General features: G+C 45.4%; 1 protein-coding gene across 1 annotated transcript in view; it reads right to left on the bottom strand.

Moving 5' to 3' along the window:
- The window catches only part of LOC118086741 (IgGFc-binding protein-like), a 52,316-nt gene that overhangs the window by 9,894 nt on the left and 22,241 nt on the right, over window positions 1-20,181 (bottom strand). The window contains exons 13-20 of the mRNA XM_060276444.1: window positions 13,320-13,404; window positions 10,970-11,020; window positions 9,198-10,424; window positions 8,121-8,286; window positions 7,684-7,730; window positions 6,174-6,374; window positions 3,432-4,045; window positions 121-682 (exon numbers count right to left, since the gene is read on the bottom strand). Of these exons, the coding sequence (XP_060132427.1) occupies window positions 121-682; window positions 3,432-4,045; window positions 6,174-6,374; window positions 7,684-7,730; window positions 8,121-8,286; window positions 9,198-10,424; window positions 10,970-11,020; window positions 13,320-13,404 (2,953 nt within the window). The remainder of the gene's footprint in view (window positions 1-120; window positions 683-3,431; window positions 4,046-6,173; window positions 6,375-7,683; window positions 7,731-8,120; window positions 8,287-9,197; window positions 10,425-10,969; window positions 11,021-13,319; window positions 13,405-20,181) is intronic.

The following is a 20,181-nucleotide window of genomic DNA, read 5'->3' as shown; positions in this document are numbered from 1 at the left end:
AGAATCCTTTTCAAATGATTCTTGGTTGTTGTTGTTTTTTCAAATGCTAAGACTGCATTGCAGCCATCAACATCCAATATTTAACTGAACTCAGATTCAGATTCAGGAAGTAACACTTACTGCAGAAAGAGGCTGATCTCCATTTCCCAACCTCGATGCCCAGAGATTGGCAGGCTGTCACGTAGGCACTGATGGCACTGCAGAGAGTGTCATGAAGACCCTTGTATTTACAGGTGTCAAATACACAATCATCAAAATAGGGGGTGGGGTCAATGGTCTCATGGCACTGCCTGAATGGCCCATCCCTTCTCTTGAGGATCCCACAGAACTGGTCCCCCTTGTAGGTCTGTTTCTCTGCCTCACTGCATACTGGGCAGTCACTGCATCCTGCAGAGCATCCTGGGACCTCCTTCAACTTCCAGCTGTCTGCAAACTGGATTTCATCTGTTGTCTGAGTTCCATCCTTCATGACAAAATCATCGCTGGGGTCCTGATTGGCATTGCCACACAGACCACACACAGCATTGGCATAAGTGTTGGGAATAATAACCCTGGCATAACTGTACCAGTCAAAGCTGACTCTCAGATCAAAGTCTGTTTTGATGAAGTCATGGACTCCGCTGATGTAGACCTTCAGTTTATTTTCATAGGAGAAGGGCAGGTCCACAAAGACTCCATTCACCTGGAAAATATATGGAATTGACCGTCACACAGAGAGTTCAGCAAAAACCTGGACACGTTTTCACTAGTGAGAGGCACAATCTGTGCTATATGCCAGGGGTGAGGAGCTTGTGGCCTCAGCCAGCATTGCCAGTGGTTAGGAATGATGGGGGGTGTAGTTCAGCAACACTTGACAGGCCACATATTTTCCAACCTTGCTATATGTTGTATAATCCATGGGGTTAATTCACTTTTGCTGGCCCTAGAATGAGAAGGAAATGACTTGCCCCCACATGACATCACCAGACCCCTGAGGCTAAGAAAGAAAACTGCTTCTACTATTGAGTGTTCAAACAGGAATTTGTCCTTTAGAGATAAACCCTCTGTGTTTATTGCACTGTGCTGGTTCCAGGCTCTAAAGGCAAAATGACCTCCTCAGACCCCTCTCCCTCAGTGTGTCCTCCTTCAGTGAGCTTCTCCCTGACCTCCGTTGTTGCCAACCGCTGCTCCTCTCGCTTGCTTGTCTGACAGAGAGCCAGTGAGCAAGCAGGCAGTGGTGTCTACTGCTCCGCTCAAACATCACCACTATTGTCTCGGCCAGATACACAGTGAGGTGGGTGTACAAGCAGGTAGCTGTGGTGAGGAGGTGGAGCAAGTCCAGGAGGCTGCTGTCAGTGGACCCAGGCTGGGTTGTGGTTTATCAGCAGATGCCAGGCCCTTGTTGCTGGTATCACTTTCCCACTGACTTTTAGAAAGCTTGAACTGCCCCAACCCAAGATTATCTACTGCTCTTCTCCAGTACCTCTGGGCTCTTGGAAAAACCATCCCACTTAAGACAGATTTAGAGGGCAAAATTTGCCATATGACCATTTCAAGAAGCCATAGGTTAAAGGTAACTGGACCCCTGATCATTAGGTCCAGTCGTGACCGACTCTGGCGTTGCGACACTCATCTAGCGTTATTGGCCGAGGGAGCCGGCGTACAGCTTCCAGGTTATGTGGCCAGCATGACAAAGCCACTTCTGGCGAACCAGAGCAGCACACGGAAATGTCGTTTACCTTCCCGCTGTAGCGGTACCTATTTATCTACTCAGGGCCATCTTAAGCCCATCCAGCGCCCTGGTGCTAAGGTCTCTCCAGCGCCCCCCTCCAGAGCCCCTCCAAGGACCCGGGAGTGCCAAGCGGACCGCAGCAGCAACGGGAGGCCACCTCCGAAGACTCCGCGCTGCGCCTCCTTCTCGTTTCCCCAGCACTGGGTTCCGCTCAGTCAAGCTTCGCCATCCGCGCGCGCACCGTGGGACCAGCAAGAGCTGCTTGGGCGCTGTGTGCGCGCTGGTGGCGAAGCGCGACTGAGCGGACCCCAGCGCTGGGGAAATGAGAAGGAGGTGCAGCGCGGAGTCCTCGGAGAAGGAGAGAGACGTGGCGCAGCCTCTCATCTCGTGGAGCGCAGTCCTGGCCAGATTGCCGGAACCCTGTGCTCACTTGGTGCCCTTCCAGCGCCCTCCAGTGCCCGACGCCGTGGTTCTCCGCGCCACTAGCCTCTATGGCTAGGACGGGCCTGTATCTACTTGCACTTTGATGTGCTTTCGAACTGCTAGGTTGACAGGAGCTGGGACTGAGCAACGGGAGCTCACCCCGTTGCAGGGATTCGAACCGCCGACCTTCTGATCAGCAAGCCCTAGGCTCTGTGGTTTAGCCCACAGCGCCACTCACGTCCCTCAAGAAGCCATGGAATGGCCTAATTATTAAGAACATGCACCAGAAAACAGATAATAATGCCTTTTCAGCTTGTGAAAGAAGCATGCATGCTTGAAGCAGAAAGCTGATATGTCTCTCACATTATAATAACCATACGAAGGAGTCATTTAAAATCAGCAATTTCTACAAGAGGTGGAACAGCAACCAGAGGTGCTGATTTGCATGTCTGAGCTGAACTTGAGACCAGCAGCTTATAAATTGCTTTGTTAGATCTGAGGTAGTTCAGTCAGTTCAAGCCTCACATTTGGCAAAAGATTCCAGCATTGCACAGGGGTTAGGCCAGGTGACCTTGGTAGTTCCTTCCAACTATATCATTCTATGATGCTATGGATCACATCAGAGAAATGATATTAATCATAGTTCCCTCCTCACACAACTTTTTGGCCCTCATTGCATCTGCAGGGTTGGCATGCCAAGTTCGGCAACAATTTGCGATCTTTTTTTAAAAAAAACTAATTTTAGTGCCAACTTCTCCCAATAAACACATTTTTGTTTGCAGTTTTGAATAATGTACAGAGTTTCAAGCAATTTCCCCTAATATAATGTGTTTCCATATGTTATTTTCAATACTATCTGCATTTACATTCCCCTAGTAAATGCATTTTTAAAGACATTATATGGTTGGAGAAGTGTGAATTCTGAAGGATGGCTGTGCTTCAGTTTGCATATTGTTTTGGAAACTGCTAATTTGATATTCACCTTTAAATGTGAACTAATACAAACCATTTCTGCATCCCTAGGTGCTACTGCCTTGAATCTTTCTTCTTTGTTGCTGGTAACCAGTATAACACAATACAGAACACAATTTCCTCATTCAGCACATTTTCCTGTCCTGGCCTCACATCCTTTAGCCTTGTAAACCACAACAGAAAGAGTGTCGACATTCTAACATTAAGAATCAGATGCAATGGCTCTGCCTGAGGACCTCATTGCACATTGAGGTGCCGGTTGAACCATAGATCAAGTGCTCGATTTAAAGCTGCCCCAATTTTCCTTATCCCCCAGCATATATACCTTAATCTTCTGTGGATGTTCTTGGCTCAGACTGATGGTCATGTTGTAGACCTCTAGTGTCACCACTTTGGTGAAGGACACCGCCTTGCTGCCTCGGTTGTTGTTCTCCACCGTGACCAAAAACGGGGTGAGAGTGGGATCCTTGGAGCAGACTCCGGCCATTTGATAAATGCAGGTTCCCATGAAGTCAAATCTCTTTCCATCAAAGGTGGTGTAGTGAGGGTCTCCAGTTCCTATGCAGGTGGAATATCTGATGGGATGACAGCCCCAAGTGCCATTCACCAGAGCACATTTCTCGTTTGCCTTACAGGAGGACTCGGTGCACATATCCCTTCCTAATTTGGGGTCGCACTTGCAGCGATTACGACAGCCTTCATCAGCCCAGAACTCCTCTCCTGCGCTGTAGCTCACGCCTTTGTAAACGCAAGGGCACTTCTCCACTGGGATGCATGCTTCAGCATTGAGGATGTAGCCCTCGTCACACTGACAAGCCTCCACACAGGTATCATTGCACGTTTTGGGAGCAGTTTTGTCGGAACAGGTAGCTGGGCATGGACTTCCACAGGACACAAAGTGGCTGTTTTCAGGGCAGGGTACTGGGGCCAAGGTGGGAACTGGAGGAATAAGAACGATCAAAGCTGGTCAGGTGTGATTAAAAAAAAGTTAAGGAAAAACAAAGCCATTCAAGGCTGCAGTCAGGAATGAAACAGTTCTGGGGCACACACTCTCTGCAGCAAATTTCCAAGTCAAATGTTTTACTATACAGTCGTACCTTGGATCCCGAACGCCTTGCGAGTTGAACGTTTTGGCTCCTGAATGCTGAAAACCCAGAAGTGAGTGTTCCGGTTTGCGAATGTTATTTGGAACCCGAATGTCTGACGCGGCTTCCGCAGCTTCCACAGCTTAGATTGTGTGCAGAAAGCTCCTGAAGCCAATTGGAAGCTGCGCCTCGGTTGTCGAACATTTCAGAAGTCGAACAGACTTCTGGAATGGATTCTGTTCCACAACCAAGGTACAACTGTACTGGAATCATCTAGGCTAGGGCCTTCTTCCAAGATCCTTAAAGCTCTATTAGTAGGGTCTTCTTTGTTGTGGCACCTACCTTATTAAAAGGCTTGTTAAGGAAGCTCCATTAGGTCCCTTCTCTCTACTGTGTCAGGTAAGAGGTAAGAACCTGGCTTTTTAAACAGGCCATTGAAAAAATTACGTAAAATTTCCTAGATCCATTCTACGTTGTTTTGGGGTTATTGAGATTTGTTAAATAGGTTGCTAATTTATTAACTGGAATGAATATTCGGGACTTTGTTCTGCTCTGTTTCTTGTATTGTTTCTTAGGCTTCTTGGGTCTCTCTGGAGAAAAAGGTGGGATAGATTTTTAATGCATAATAGTGTTCTGGTTGCCGTGTCACAAAAGGGCCATCCTGGAGCAAGGAAAAGGACAAAAAGCGGCAGCTGAAATGGTTGAAGTGTCAGAAGCACCTTGCCTATGAGGACATGATATATTTGGTATTTTTAAAATGCAGGGAAAGTGGGGAGAAAAAAAATATCTCCCATGTTAGTAGAACTAGGCCTTCTCAATGAAATTGATTTGCATGTGGCTCAAGACTGTAAAAAAAAAATTTAGATTTAGGCAGGGATAGTGGAATGCCTATTGCTTTATTCCCCTGCGGTCACAGAACACCACAATCTCCATGCATCAGACAGATTCTTGCTCCGTGTTTGCAGTCATGGGATTGTTGTTTATCACATGGTGGTGTATGTTTTCATTCCACAGTGTGGGAAATGATGGAGACAGGATGTTTTGGTATTACTGCGTTCCGTGGAGTGGGACTATTGTCCTCTGTTCTTTCTCTCTTTGCTGTCTGATGAAAAAGAGGAAGGAGCTAAAGCAGAATGCTCCGAGTGTATTATATGTAAATAAAGTAGATTAGCCAAAATGCTGTGCTACTGGGGTCTGTTACACAAACCGCCAATACTCTGCAGGATCCTAAAGCGTGCTAATGCCTCATGGCATCAGACACTGTAATGTTCGGGTTGGAGAAAGCTTTTGAAGCTCCCGAACGAACGACCAGGAGGGAGAGAACATGCCAGTCGGGCATGTGTCTCTACCAGGGTCCTACATGAGAGTAGGATGATCCTAACAGTTCATACCTTACTCATGGAGGTTGGGGACAGAGGAAGCCATGTGAACTCAGGGACAGAGGCCCATGGACCATGAAACTAACACATGCGGGAATGAGTTGACATCTTCCCAAAATGAAGCCTGTTGACCTTGGAAGGAGATGGGATTTGCAAGAAAAGGTTGCATCTTCACCCATAGAATGACCTCAAGTTGATTCCTTTTGCCATCTGCAAAACCCTTGCATGCAGTTGCTGTTTTAATTAAGGGTGGCAGGGTAAAAAAGTCCTTTGTGTCTTGGTTTGCGAGGCAGCAACTGAGTTGAAAACATGAGAGCCACTGGTATCCAGCTAATTGCAGGCTAGGCTTGACACCCGCAAGGGCTCAAATTGGCCTCACTTGATTCTCTGAACACCTCAATCCACACCTCTCCCAACACAGCTCTGGCAGCAGAGCTACTTCTGAATGCTCACAGCCTCCATCCCCTACAGTGCCTGAGGCTTTTCTTGTTGGCCTCACAAAAAGTCTTTCTGTACACAACCGTCCCGAATTTGGGGTAGCAATTGCAAATAATCTGACAGCTTCATCAGCCCAGAACTCTTGCCCTGTGCTGCAGTCCATACCTGTCGAAGTGCTGGGGCAGCGCTCGACTGGGATGCATTTCTCATCATTAAGGATGTATCCCTCATCGCACTGGCAGATTTCCACACAGGCATCTGTGCATTCATCGGGAGCAGTTCTGTCTGAACAGGTGGCTGGGCAGGGATTCCCACAGGTCTCAAAGTGGCTGTTCTCAGGACAGTCTATTGGGGGGTCAGTGGGACCTGAAGGAAAGCAATGTTCAAAAGTAGGCAGGTGTGATTACATATTTTAAAAATCAAGAAAAGCAAAGTAATTCAAGGCTCCAGTAAGGACAGAAAAGATTGAGGGAGTAAAAGATTGAGGGAGTATACATACACACACACACACACACACACACACACACACACACAACTTTATTTCAGTTTCACAAACAAATACAGAGAAATGCAAAATACAAAAGAAATACAAAAGGAATACAAATACAAAAGAAGAAAAACAGATAACAAAGGGGAAAAACAAGAAACAAATAATCAAACAAAAACAGATCATATATCCTGCACATTCGGATCTGTATCATAACAAATAATAAGCAATATTATTAATAATAATATAAAAGATGAAACATCATATAAGTTCGTACATATTTAAACTCAACTTATAAATCAAAAAATTGAAAATTGAAAAGAGAAGATAAAGAAGAGAGAATACAAGTTAAAATTGACTCCTCACTGTCCATACATCGCTTCCCTTTTATTTAAACTCAGTCATTCTTGCTTCGATCCAATTCTCAATCTTAGCTTTGATTTCAGTTCTTCGTAACTATTAATCTTCCCTGTTTATCTTTCAATGTAAGCATATCACCAAGTTGATATTAAAATTTTCTTTTATTAAGTATTCCTCTACCTGTTTCCACTCATTTGTACATTTTTGTTTGGGAACATTCCTAATTATGTCCCTATTTCCTTCCAGTCAATAATTGTTGTTGTTTTGTTGTTGTTGTTGTTGTTGTTGTTGTTGTTGTTGTTGTTGTTTATACACCCCACCCATCTGACTGGGTTGTCCCAGGCACTGTGGGCAGCTTCCAGCATATATAAAACATAGTTAAACATTTAACCTTAAAAAGCTTCCCTATACAGGGCTGCCTTCAGATGTTTCCTGAATGTTATGTAATTACTCAACATCAGATGGAAGGGCATTCCACAGGGTGGGCACCACCACCGAGAAAGCCCTCTACCTGGTTCCCTATAAGCTTCACTTCTCGCAGGGAGGGAACTGCTAGAAGGCCCTCGGAGCTGGACCTCAGTGTCTAGGCTGAACTATGGGGGTGGAGACGCTCCTTCAGGTATAAAGGGCTGAGGCTGTTTAGGGCAGCACCAACACTTTGAATTGTGCTAGGAAATGTACTGGGAGCCAATGTAGGTCTTTCAAGACTGGTGTTATATGGTCTCAGCAGTCAAATGTTATACTCCCTATGTAATTGGGCGTAACGCTTGCAGAGAGTCTGGCCGTCTTCATGAGCCCAGGACTCCCGCCCTGCACTGCAGTTCATACCCATAGAAGTGTTGGCGCAGCTCTCCACTGGGATGCACTTCTCAGCATGGGCGTACCCAGGATCAAAACTAGGGGGGGGCAAGGGGAGGGGCCAAGGCACGGAAGGGGAGGGGCCACTAAGTGGGCGGGAACGGCGAACTCGCGCTCCGCCGGGCTGTGCCCCTCCCTAGAAGCAGGGCTGGTGGGCGGAGGCGGAGCCCAGCCCAGCGGAGCGCGAGTTCAGCGTTCCCGCCCGCCGCGCCGCGCTCTCTGGTTCCCCGCCGCACTTGGCCTTGCCAGAGGGCGCGACGGGGAGCTGGAGGGAGGGCGCGGCGCGGCGGGAATGGCGAACTCGCGCTCCGCCGGGCTGTGCTCCGCCTCTGCCCACCAGCCCTGCTTCTAGAGTAGGGCAGCTGCCCTAACTTGCCCCGTGGTGGGTACGCCCTTGCTTCTCAGCACTGAGGATGTAGCCTCTATTGCACTGGCAGATTTCCACACAGGTCTCTGTGCACTCAGAGGGAGCAGTTCTGTGAGAGCAGGTGGCTGGGCAGGCACTTCCACAGGCCTCAAAGTGGCTGTTCTCAGGGCAGGATAATGGAGCCACAGTTGTGTCTGGATCAAACACTGATAAAAAAAATAGTCAGGTGAGTTCTCAGGTCAATTAATCATTCAAAATTCCTTCACTTGTGAGGAACATTTTTCTATTGACATATTGGCTTGTAGTTTTGTGCCCCAGCACTTTAATTCATTGTAGCCCAGTGGCACAGGAAATAAACTGGGTATAAACAGGAACTGCCAGATGGGCTCCAATTAGCAGTCTTCAAATGTGACATTAGCCTTATTTTTATGTAATTTGTGCTTTTGTGGCATGGGGATATTTGTGGCAACTGTTTGGACAGCTCACTGCATTTTTTCACCCTTAGTATTATTATGTAAATTTGGTCACATTTTCCACAGATCTACAAATGAAGGTTTCGGGAATGATATTGTGTCACCAAAAGCATATGTACGCTTCTGTGCACACTTTACCCTATGCCTTTTTTGTAAACGTGTGTTGGTTGGGGGACTGCAATGCAAAATCTGAAGATGTGTGAATTTCAACGAGTGGTTGTGTTTCGGTTCATGTATTGTTCCGGAAAGTGTAGATTATGTGGGTTCATCTTTGAATGTGATCAAATTGAATCCCCCCCCCCAGTTCAAATGTGGCAATAATTTCGTCTGTGGGAGTCCAAAGTGAAGGAGCCACATACAGATTACAGTCAAGCCTGAGGCAGGAAAAGAAAAGAGTTGCAGTAAAAGGGAGAAGCAGCGGCTGTGCAAGTATGCCTATCCAAGAGTCAAGACCAGGCTTCCTCAACCTCAGCCCTCCAGATGTTTTGAGACTACAGTTCCCATCATCCCTGACCACTGGTCCTGCTAGCTAGGGATCTTGGGAGTTGTAGACCAAAGACATCTGGAGGGCTGAGGTTGAAGAAGCCTGGTCAAGACTATTGTCAACTATTTGTTCATTCCCTAGCAGCCTATTAAATACTTACCAGATGAGCAAAGAGCTATGGAGCCATAGCCATCGCGGAATGAGCCTCCAAAAACGAAGAGTCCAAAAGGAGTGCTGGGATGCTCCAGGGAGAGGGAACTAGCTTTTCTGCCCAAGCTAAGCTGAGTAGAGGAGTATTCTGTGGCTGGGATTGGTCTCCACTGGATGTTTTCAACGGCCCTCTTCTCTAATGTGATCTCGCCGGTTTCTGAGGTTTTGGCTATAATAACTGCATAATTATCAAACCCGACCATTCCCTGAATGTGGTATGACCTACAGTAGCTTGCCAGTGGAGGAATATTGATGAGGAATGGGTCATAGATCGTGCTTCCTCTTGATGCACCAGCAAAGAAGAAAAGGACTTGGATTCCTCTGTCGGCTGAGATGTAAAGTGCCCGCGGGGGCTGGATGCTCAACTGAGTAGCTTCTCCGGCTCTCATATTATAGTTTCCTGCTGTGGGCCCGGATTGATACGTGACTGAAGTGTTTTGGGATGCAACAATATACGCCATGTCGTATCTGCTCTGAAAGGACACTGGGGGCACAAGGAAGGTGGCGCCCCAGCGTGAAACGGGCAGGAGCTGCTCGACAACATGGTCACAGTGTGTGTGGTTCTTGGCACAGCTGTGCCCACTCAAGACAGCCACAGGTCCACTTGATTCAACCTTGGTGCCAGATAGATCCTGCAAGCTTTGCAGCTGGATTGCTTGGAAGGCCTTGAGGTTAGCAACCAGAATACTCCCGGCGGGATAAACACGTCCTTTGAATGTCACAGACCCCGTCAAACGGATGTCGACCCTAGTGGCTGCTTGATAGGCCACAACTGCAAACTCCTTGAAAGTGTCTGCCATTTCACCCACTGGGGTTACCACATAATACAGCGTGCCCAGCTGCTCGATTGGGTACACTACCGTGGCACCAGTTGAATAGTCCTTGTGGCTGCGGGAAAAGACAGAAATGTCATGGTTTGCTCGGATTGCCACAGCCCTGTCAAAGGTGTCCGTCCCCACCATCTCTGCGGAAGCTGGAAGCTCAATGGACACAGTTTCCCCTTCATTGACAGAAATGGTGTTATGGAATGTAGCTTTGTTTGCTGTGACCATGACAGTGGTTGCAGGATGGTACCCAGTGATGAGCAACTCAAGCTTAGTATTGCGTCGATTCTGTTTGATATTGAGCATGAAGGCTGTGACAAATTCCTTTCCTTGGGAACTTGCTGTACATAGCCCTGAGAGGAGGAAAATAGCAACGGATTGAAAATAGTATGGCAAGTATCGTTCACAAATATATATGGAATGGTGTGGCCACATTTGGAATAATATGTACTGGGGAAGAACCTCATACAGCTATGAGCATCTGAATAATCGCATGGAGGAAGTGGATAGTGAAATTTGCTTCCCCTTCTCATGAGACTAGGACACAGGCTTGCCCTGAGAGATAGCTCAGTTGGTAGAGTGCGAGACTCTTAATCTCAGGGCCATGGGTTTGAGCCCCATGTTGGCAGCCAGTACTCCCCTCACAGTGCAACAAATTAGTATGAACAATAAGAGGGGACGGTTCATGCAAATGTCTTTCAATGATGACTGTATATAAGGGGGGGGGGCTTAATTATATAACTTTTAAGGAAGCGGCTCATACTGAATGTATACCAGCATCCCCTTTTCACATCCATTTGTGTAGTAAATGTTCACCATGCCAGGCCATATGAAAGCACATGCTCCCTTACTTGCCATCCCCAAAATGAGGAGGTTTCCTTTGGTCCAGTTTACTTACCACTCAATAGTGCCAGACCAGTCAAGAGGAACAATAACCTCATTGCCATAGCTGCAAAAGAATATAGGAAAGAAGTAAGACAGATTGTTTTATGTAACTCTAAATACAAATCCGACCACGTTGACTTTTCTACAACATGAAACGCAGGGCAGTTTCCAAAGCACTTGCTCCGTCACCACAAGGATTTATGCTTGTGCAACCAAACTCTCCCCTCCTCCCCACAAATCTGCCCTAGAGGTTTGGATGAATGCCTAGAACAGATTTGTGAGGGATGGGGCAGGGGCAGGAGAGAGGGAGAATGTTCCATTGCACAAGCAGAAATCCTTGCACTGATAGGATATTCACATAGCACTGCTTTGAATTCTACTGGGAACTTCCAACGATGCAGTCACAACAATAACTTTTCAGAAACTTGACAAGGGTGTGAACTGTCCTGTAACAGTCCTTTTTCAGAACACTATCTGTCAGGCGTTCATTCAGTGGCAAACTTTGGGCTCTCAAATTTCAGCGGCGCCCTTTGTGGCGCTAAGATTCGGTGCCCCCCACCTCTCATGCTCAACTTGACACCATTGTTGCAGATCCCCCATGTGGCACCTGCAACCCAGTGCGGCCAAACCAATTGTGCTGCCCTAAAACCGCTTCTGGTTCATTAACCTACTGCAATGCGTTGCATGAAGGATTGCCTTCAGACACTGGTTGGGAACTGGAGTTGGTTCAAAATTAAGCCACCATGCTCAGCAGATGGCAATGTATTGTGGCTGTGTGTAAAAATCACAGTGGCTCCCAGTCTGGTTTGTGGCACAATTCCAGTAGTGCAGCTTGCCTTTAAAGCACCAAACAGTTTGGAACCTAGAGGCCTTCCTGAAGGACTACTTTGCCCAACTTTGTTCTGCCTCTTCACAGAAAAAGTCTTCTAAGATCCTCCCCAGGGTGCCCTCACTATCTGTGCTAAAGCAAATGGTGACTAGAGGAAAGTTTTCCTGGTGGCTCACCCCAGAGAGGTTTGTACCCAGATGTCATCTATATATATAAAAATGTGAACTGGGTATTCCTTCCTCCCCAATGTTCAACAAAACCACTTGCCTGATCAATGTGAAATTTTGACACAACATCACATGCAAATGTTCGAAGGCTATAGGAAAGTTTGCTACGACAGATGTCAAACCTGTGAGAGGTAAACCCCCCCCCAAAAAAAAAACCGTGTTTCAAAACACACTACTCAGACGAAAATGCATGCTGGGAAAAGAACCAGGTTGCAAACCAACGCCCTCTAGCGGTGGCTACACTGGTACTACACCTATAAAACCTTTTCTGTTTACATACTAGGCCGAAGCCTTTATAGACTAGGCCAGGCATCCCCAAACTTCGGCCCTCCAGATGTTTTGGACTGCAATTCCCATCATCCCTGACCACTGGTCCTGTTAGCTAGGGATCATGGGAGCTGTAGGCCAAAACACCTGGAGGGCCGCAGTTTGGGGATGCCTGGACTAGGCCAAATGGGGGGAGGAGGGGACGGGATAGGTCAGGACACGGTGGGGCCAGTCACAGGGATGAGCCAGGGGTGGGGGGAAGAGGGGGCCTGATACGTCATGGATCGACACAGGTTGGGGGGAATCACAGGGAAATCACAGGTTGGGGGAATTCACAGGGATTAGCCATGGCAACGCGTGGCAGGGCCAGCTAGTTTAAAATAAAATAAGAAATGGAAAGCTTGCTTTAAGAGAGTAACCAATCAGGAGAAAATCAAAGGGACAAAATCACATTAATAGCAAAGCAGAAGATACAGCAATCAGAGCTGGTGGATCTTATTTCCCCTAAAGCAGCTCTTTGCAGGCCTACCCACCCACTGCAGCCCCTCTTCAGTTAAATATCTTCTAGACTAACTAGTACCAGTGCAGGGATGGGGGAGAAATTCCATTCAGTTCACATTTATGGGTGACTAAATTGTCACTCTCCAAAACAAATACATGAACCAAAGCACAACCATTCTTTGAATTTTGCAGTTCTCTAGCTAAGGGGCATATACAAAAATGCATATACTTGGATAAAGTGTGCATAAGAATAGCATATATTAGTGAAAATAAGTTACAAAAGTGCACTGCATTAAGGGACATGTATATTAGGCAGAACTGCATTCAAGCATATGTATATGTATATTGGGAAATTGCATTAAAATAAAACCTTTCATGAAGATTTTTTTAAAAGAAAGGAAAGAGAAACAAAAATTGAGAAATTCATCCAACACCATACTAGCGGCACCAAAAGCAGAAAAGGCAAGAAGGATCTGTTTATCTCAGACAGATCAGCAGCTGATTAGAATCACAATGCACTGTTCAAAACAATATCTTACCTTGTGCCCCTAAAGTAAGCTTGTCTTGGCTGGATGAAGAAGAACTTGGTCCTCTCTCCTTTTCTCTCAGCTGCTCTTTCCCTTTTTATAGGCTGAAGGAGTCAAAGCCCATCTCCCGATTAAGTATTAGGAAAGCAGCAACCGTCCATAAGGGCTTGGCTTTGGGGCTTTGGGGAAATGCAAGAGTCAGATAAAAAAAAACAGAGAACCTTTGCCTATCCTCTCAGCCCCAGAAAAAATGCAACTGCCTGGATTGGGCAATGTGCCTTATAGGGTAGCATTTAACAAATGTTTCTAAAATGTATTTGAATACTGAAATAGTTGAAGCCAAACTTTTTTTCCTGTTTGCTGTTGTAGTTCTTCATAATTAGCATGACATCAATGAAAGAGGCACCTTTACCTAGACATTATTCTGTAAAAATTATTGTACTTGCTATCAACAAAACCTGGCAAGCTAGACAGCAAGCTTTTTTCTGTTTGTGGAGTTCTGCTGCTCAGGGGTAGAAGACCGAAGTGTCATTGACCTGACTTGTTGTCTGGATAGGAAACTAACATGTTGTGGATCTTACTGCCCGGCAGATGTACTAGCAAGTTCCAGAGAAGTAGAGTTGGACCTCTGGGCATTTTCTTTGTAATCAGAAAAAAAGAAAGTGAAACTGACCTTGGATTGCTCTTCTCCTTGGCCAAAATCCAGGGAGCTAGTTCAGGGAACAGTTCAATGGGACGTTTTAGTTTCCCGCTTTCAACAGCTTATCTCCATATCCAAGACTGCTTTCGAAACTTCCCTGAGTTGGGAACTGAAGACTGCTGTTTGCAAAAGAGGAAGGCCAATGCACCACTGGGCATGTGGAGCTAACTGCGTGTTCTCTGGGCCGTGCCCAGTTCAGCTTAAGGCTGTCCGGGAAGCCTGGGTTAAAATCAGTGCTATTTACTAGCAGGGATGTTTTGCATGACACAGAATGAAGCACGTTGCTTCAGTGGCAGATCTAGACCCCCTCCGAGTGGTGGCGGATCCACCCATTGCTGCCTCGGCCATAGCTGCCTCTGCCTCTATCTATGAGCTCTCCTGTGCACACCCTTTGCTGCTTGCCTACTCCCTGCCTGTCAGCTGCCTCTCTTGTTGCTCAGGAGAGAGAAGCAGCTCGTGGAGAGAGTGCCTTCCCTCGCACATTTTTTCCCCTTGCAATAATCCTGTGGCCTAGGTTAGGCAGAGGCTGCAATTGGCTCAAGGTGACCATGTGAGCTTTACAAGCTGGGATTTGAACCTGATATCTGAGCGTGTTATATTGGGTGCATTGGGTAGGTGGGTGGGTGTCAAAATTGGAATGCTAAAAGCAGGTGACCTCTTGAAAGTTCCTGAGGGCGCAAAACACTACAGCTCGACTTTTGTGTGCTTCATTACATGCTGGTTACGGAGTGGTGTGCAGTGGAGTTGTGCTCAGAAGTCTGGCTTTGTACTTTTTTTCAGATAAATCAAATTTCTTCCACGCCATCACCTGCATCTCACCCTAAACTGGGGGTGGGGGTGGGGGAGGCGTGATTCTGTAGTTCGCCTCAGGTGCCAAAATGTATTGGGCCAGCCCTGCATGTTGGAGAAATCTGACAAAAATTGAAATGGCAGTTGAAATTGCTAATGTTCGCTTTCCCCCAGCCTATATCCATCAACCATACTAGCTGCGAGTCCTGGAAGATCTGTTCCCTGCCTTGCTAGCCTTTTCCCACCTGGTCAGGGAGGGCAGGGCATTGACTGACTCCAGCTACAAAACCTGAGGTTGCTCAACAGACTCTTGGGCTGGAGTATTATTGAGGGAGTTATTGATATATTGTTGTTATTCATATATATTCTTTTATTGTTAGGTGTTGTTGTGATTTATATGGAAATGGTTCAGTTTTGCTGTGTACTTTTTGATTTGTCTTATTTATTTTATGGCTACTTTTGTAATTATGTAAATCTTTTTCTGTTGTAAGCTGCCTTCAACATAGCTTTAGCGATGGAATAGCAGCTTATAAATAAAACGATGGTGATAGCTAGAAGAGAAATCAATCCAGCAGACATGACTGGTGTTTGCTGCTGCTGTTGCTTTGAGTCTGAAAGTGATATATACAGTGGTACCTCGACTTACGAAGACGATCCATTCTGCAGCCGTCATCATAAGTCGAGGTTTTCGTTTCTCGAAGCGCTGGTACGGCGCATGCGTGAAGCGCGCTTCTGCACATGTGCAAAATGTGCGCAGCGGGCGTGGCAAAAGGACTTATGGAGGTTATCGACTTCGGAAGTCGAAGCGTTCGGATGTCGAGGTATGACTGTAATTGATTCTGTATTTTCCCCCATTTACATCGCCTTTCCTTTTCATTGAATGGACTTTGATAAGGTAATTGCAAAGTAACTTCCATAATTATGTAAGACAAATAACAGGGCTTTTGTGCAGGGCTTTTTTTCAGCCTGAACTCAGTTCCGGCACCTCTCAGGTGGGCGCCGTTGCCATTATAAGAGAACAAGGGAGGACTTCTGGCACAGCCGCCATGGCAAACTGCCAATCCCATGGTAGCGGATGCCAGCCGTGCAGTTAATTAAGGATAATTTGGGAGTAATTATCCTTGAAAGCCCCCCCCCCCCGGTTCTGGGGGGGAGCTTTCTCTTGCAGATTGTCTGATAACTGCATTTTGCTCTGATGGGATGTGGGGGCAGGGATGCAGAGTGAAGAGCACTGCACATATTGGAAACTTCCCAATGCGGTCACCATGGGCGGAGGTATCTCTGTTTCTTCTAAGATATATCTGAATTTGGACTTAAGAAACAGACGTGTTTTGGAAGAAAGAGAAACATAACCTGCGAAATGAATCAGCCACTGAGTGCCAAGGTTTTGCAGAGCACTCTCGTCATCGTAACTGAAATGCTATGTAAGTGAAGCGGAGCCTTTGTTCTTTCTTTACATTATTTTTTGCTGTGCTATGACTCAGTAAGCCTTCATTAAAAAAAGAATCAATTATTAATGGAGTGAAATTACTAATGGATTACAGCTGTGTATGGAATGCAGAGGGATTTAACAAGCACTTATGGTTTTCTTTACGGAATGCTTGAAAGAACAGACTGTGTGAAATTCTGTGATGACTTGTAACATTGCCAACTAAAGAGATCTCTAAAAGGTAAAGGGACCTCTGGCCGTTAGGTCCAGTTACAGATGACTCTGGGGTTGCAGTGCTCATCTCACTTTACTGGCCGAGCAAGCCGGCGTACAGCTTCTGGGTCATGTGGCCAGCATGACTAAAATGCCATTTACTTTCCCGCCGGAGCGGTACCTATTTATCTACTTGCACTTTGACATTCTTTCAAACTGCTAGGTTGGCAGGAGCAGGGACCGAGCAACGGGAGCTCACCCCATCATGGGGATTCGAGCCGCCGACCTTCTGATCGGCAAGCCCTAGGGTCTGTGGTTTAGACCACAGCGCCACCCAAAGAGAGCTCTAGTTCTGATTTATTATGGTTTTGGTGAGACGTCAGCTTGTTAAAAGAAACAAGGAGATAAACACTGGAAGTGGTCCAGAAGTCTCGGCTGGACGCTGAATTGCTTTCGGCTTCAAAGCAAAATGGAGGCGTTGTGGCGTACTTATGAGTTTTCGAAGGAGGGGCAATGTTGAAGAAAGTTGACTGATTGTAACATGAAGAAAAGAAGAAGATAAACAAATATTTCACACAGCTACAGGATATAAATTTCCTCTGCAAGTTAACGGATATGGATTTATAAAAATACGGTCAATAGTCATTACATCAGTGGCTGCTAGAACAAAGGAGTAAGATCGGAATTGTGGAACTTAGACTAATTAAGAGAATTGGCACAGGATCAAGGATCAACTCCTGAAAGCCAGAACACGGGAAGTCATCCAAAAATCTTTAATTCGGAACTGTTTAATTTGCACTTTTGATTGTATTGTGATGTGGCATGATTTGGTATTGTATTCATGTGGCCTACATTGGATTGTTATTAATAAAAAATTAATTTAAAAAAAGAGAACAAGGGAGGTGTTTTTAGTGAGTTCCAGCATCCCTTTTTCTAGAAAAATAGCACTGCTTTTGTGGAAGATGCACAGTAGCAGTGCTGCAAGTGATGACTACAGAGTGGAAAGGAAATTATGTCTATCAGCATCCTTACTTGCTAGAAGGACGGGGGTCTCATCCAGAAAAGCAGAGTCACATTCAGTAGGGCTGAGTTGAGTCACCCTAAGTAGGATCACAACAGACAAGGAAACCATAGTTGGACAAAACACTGGACCAATACAGGGGATATATTCTTTATTACAGCTGGGACAGATGAAGGTGTCTGGTTTTGCTATTAGAAATTGGGGTAAACCCACTGGAATTAAAGGATCTAAGTTAGTCATGTCCATTAACTTCAATGGGCATGTACTGAGTAGGACTGGCATTCGAAACAACCATTTGGGATCTACACAACACTTCACAACATATTTGTTTGTTTGCTTTTAATATATTTTTATTAAAGATTTCTTAGTTTACAAAAGTACGTGTATTTGTCTCTTTTTCAAGTTGCATTTTCTACAGATCAATTTCAGTTGCTGTGAGACATTAGTGTTACATTAGGAAGAAAAGGGGGAAAGAGGTGGGGGGAATGAGAGTTGGGTGGGGTCAATGCTTCTATTCTTAGTGTATGTGTGGGGTTTTGTGACAGCGTCACTTGTGTGGGTTCTCTTTACTATTCGCTTGTATTTCTTTGGTGATGAGAGAGGTTGGGGGTGGCCTAGGGCCTAGGGTGTGGTTGGTTGTCTTTGCTTGGCTTTAGTGAAATTTGTTTTCGTGTGTGAGTGGTGTGCGTGTGTGTGTTTGGATCAGTTTAGCCAGATTGATTTGTATGCTGTTGGTGGCTTCTTGTTGTTGTCTTGTTGTCTATTTGTCCCCGTGTCAGTTTCAGTGTGTTGGTTAATTTTTCTAATAAGGTTGTTTCCCATACTATGTGATACCATTGGTCTATGCTTACTCCTGAAAGGTCTCTCCAGTGTCTGGCTATGATGCTTCTGAGAGTAGGTGGGTTATGAGCTCTTTGTGATGTGAGTTGGCATTATTGTCTTGGAAGTTGTTTAGTAGGGCCAGTTCTGGGGTGTCTTCTAATACTTGCTTAGTTATTTTGCATATTTCTTGTATGATTGATGGCCGGAAGAGTTGGATTTTAGGACATTCCCACCACATGTGGAGGTATTCACAACACATTTGTTGAATTAAGAAGGTGCCTCCAATTAATCATGCCATTAAAAAAAAAGAGTTTAAAATGTTAATTATTTTTATTCAAAGTTCAAATAAATCTATGGGTGGCAGGCATCACCTCAATAGAGGTCTGCCTGCTTCTCCCAAATGGAAGGGAATACCTCTTTTGAGGTCCATGCATCTTCTAAACTAAAACACCTTTTAAAATTATCTGTTGTTTCTTGTATGCAAATACAGTTAATAAAAGTGATTAATATATATCAAGTAAACTGTTAAGTTTTTGGCAATATTTTTTTAAAAAATGGAATTACAGCCTGTTTACAAACAGTGGTAATTATTTAGCGGGCAATTTGGTGTGATGGGTTATTTTTGTTAAAAATCAGAACAAAGCAGCTGAAGGCCTTGGGGCCCCAAGATGGTCCAAAACATTAAAAGTTGGAAGGACGACAAGGTGCCTAAAGAGTTGATTGGCAGACTAAACCACTGGACTATGCAGAGATGGCGAGAATGACTGGGAAAATCAGAAACCAGGAGGATCAAAACTTGAAAAATTAATGGGAGAAATTTACATGATATTTGACAGACTACTGTAAACATTTGAACTCTTTGACAGGTCTTAAATAACTCTTGTAATGTTACATAGACTTTGGATACAATGGAGGCCTGAAAATTAGGAGGATTTATGGTATGCAGTTGAAAAAGTTAACCAAAGAGGGGAGGGGGGAAGTCCCAAGATTTGAAAGAATCTTGTGTAATTTTCATTATTTTTGATTTTGGATGTGAATGAATTTGTAAAATCAAATAACAATTATTATTTTTTTAAAAAAACACAAAACATTAAAAGTCTTTGCAGTTTTCTACACTGCTACTAATAGCTCCAGACTATTTTACTTCTGTTGTTTAGAGGCTAACTTTTCTCCTTTATTGCATTCAGATATTTGCTATTGCCCTTGAAATGCCGTAATGTTCCAGAAATGATCCTCTTGGGACAAAATTATCCATTCCAGTGGATGGCTGGTAAGTTCACAGTTTGGCAACTTTATGGCTTCTGATATTTTCCTCTTCGGTTTGCAGGAGCATTAATAATCTTCTTTTCCATACAGCAGCATCCAGGGGGCTGAGGCAAACAAGAATGTGATGGTTATTGGTTTAGAATAATTTCACTGCTCCTGTGATTATGCTGAACAAAAATGGCATTCCTTCACTCTGTGTGTTGGACTCAGGAGACAGGTCCAGGTCAGAGAAGAGGGTGGGAAATGAGCATGGAATCATTCCAGGATGCAGCGGTTCTGGAGTTCACAAAGAAAGGAGATTCTAAAAGGCTTACAGCTTGATCCTATATGCTGGCTTACACTGTCTGTACTGTTTTGGCTTATACTGCCGAAAAGCAGAGGTCTTCATGCTGACATGTCTGCACACCTTTGAAGGTGGGCAGCGTTGGTACCAGACCATAGGCCATGCGAGTGATCTAGCAGCTTGGTGGGCGACAATGGGGCTGCCAACCAATAACCTGTGGACATTTGCTGGGGGTCAGGCGCAGCTGGCCAATGAGCACTGGCTGGGCCCACTCCTGGAGGAATACATTGTGGCTGTAGAGACCAATGCAGGAGAGACATGTTCACATCCTAGTATATTGTGAGCAAGTGG

Source organism: Zootoca vivipara, chromosome 6 (assembly GCF_963506605.1).
Source record: "Zootoca vivipara chromosome 6, rZooViv1.1, whole genome shotgun sequence".
Classification (NCBI taxonomy): Eukaryota; Metazoa; Chordata; class Lepidosauria; order Squamata; family Lacertidae; genus Zootoca; species Zootoca vivipara.
The sequence above is the reverse complement of the archived record's forward strand: the minus strand, read 5'-3'. Positions and strand labels throughout refer to the sequence as shown.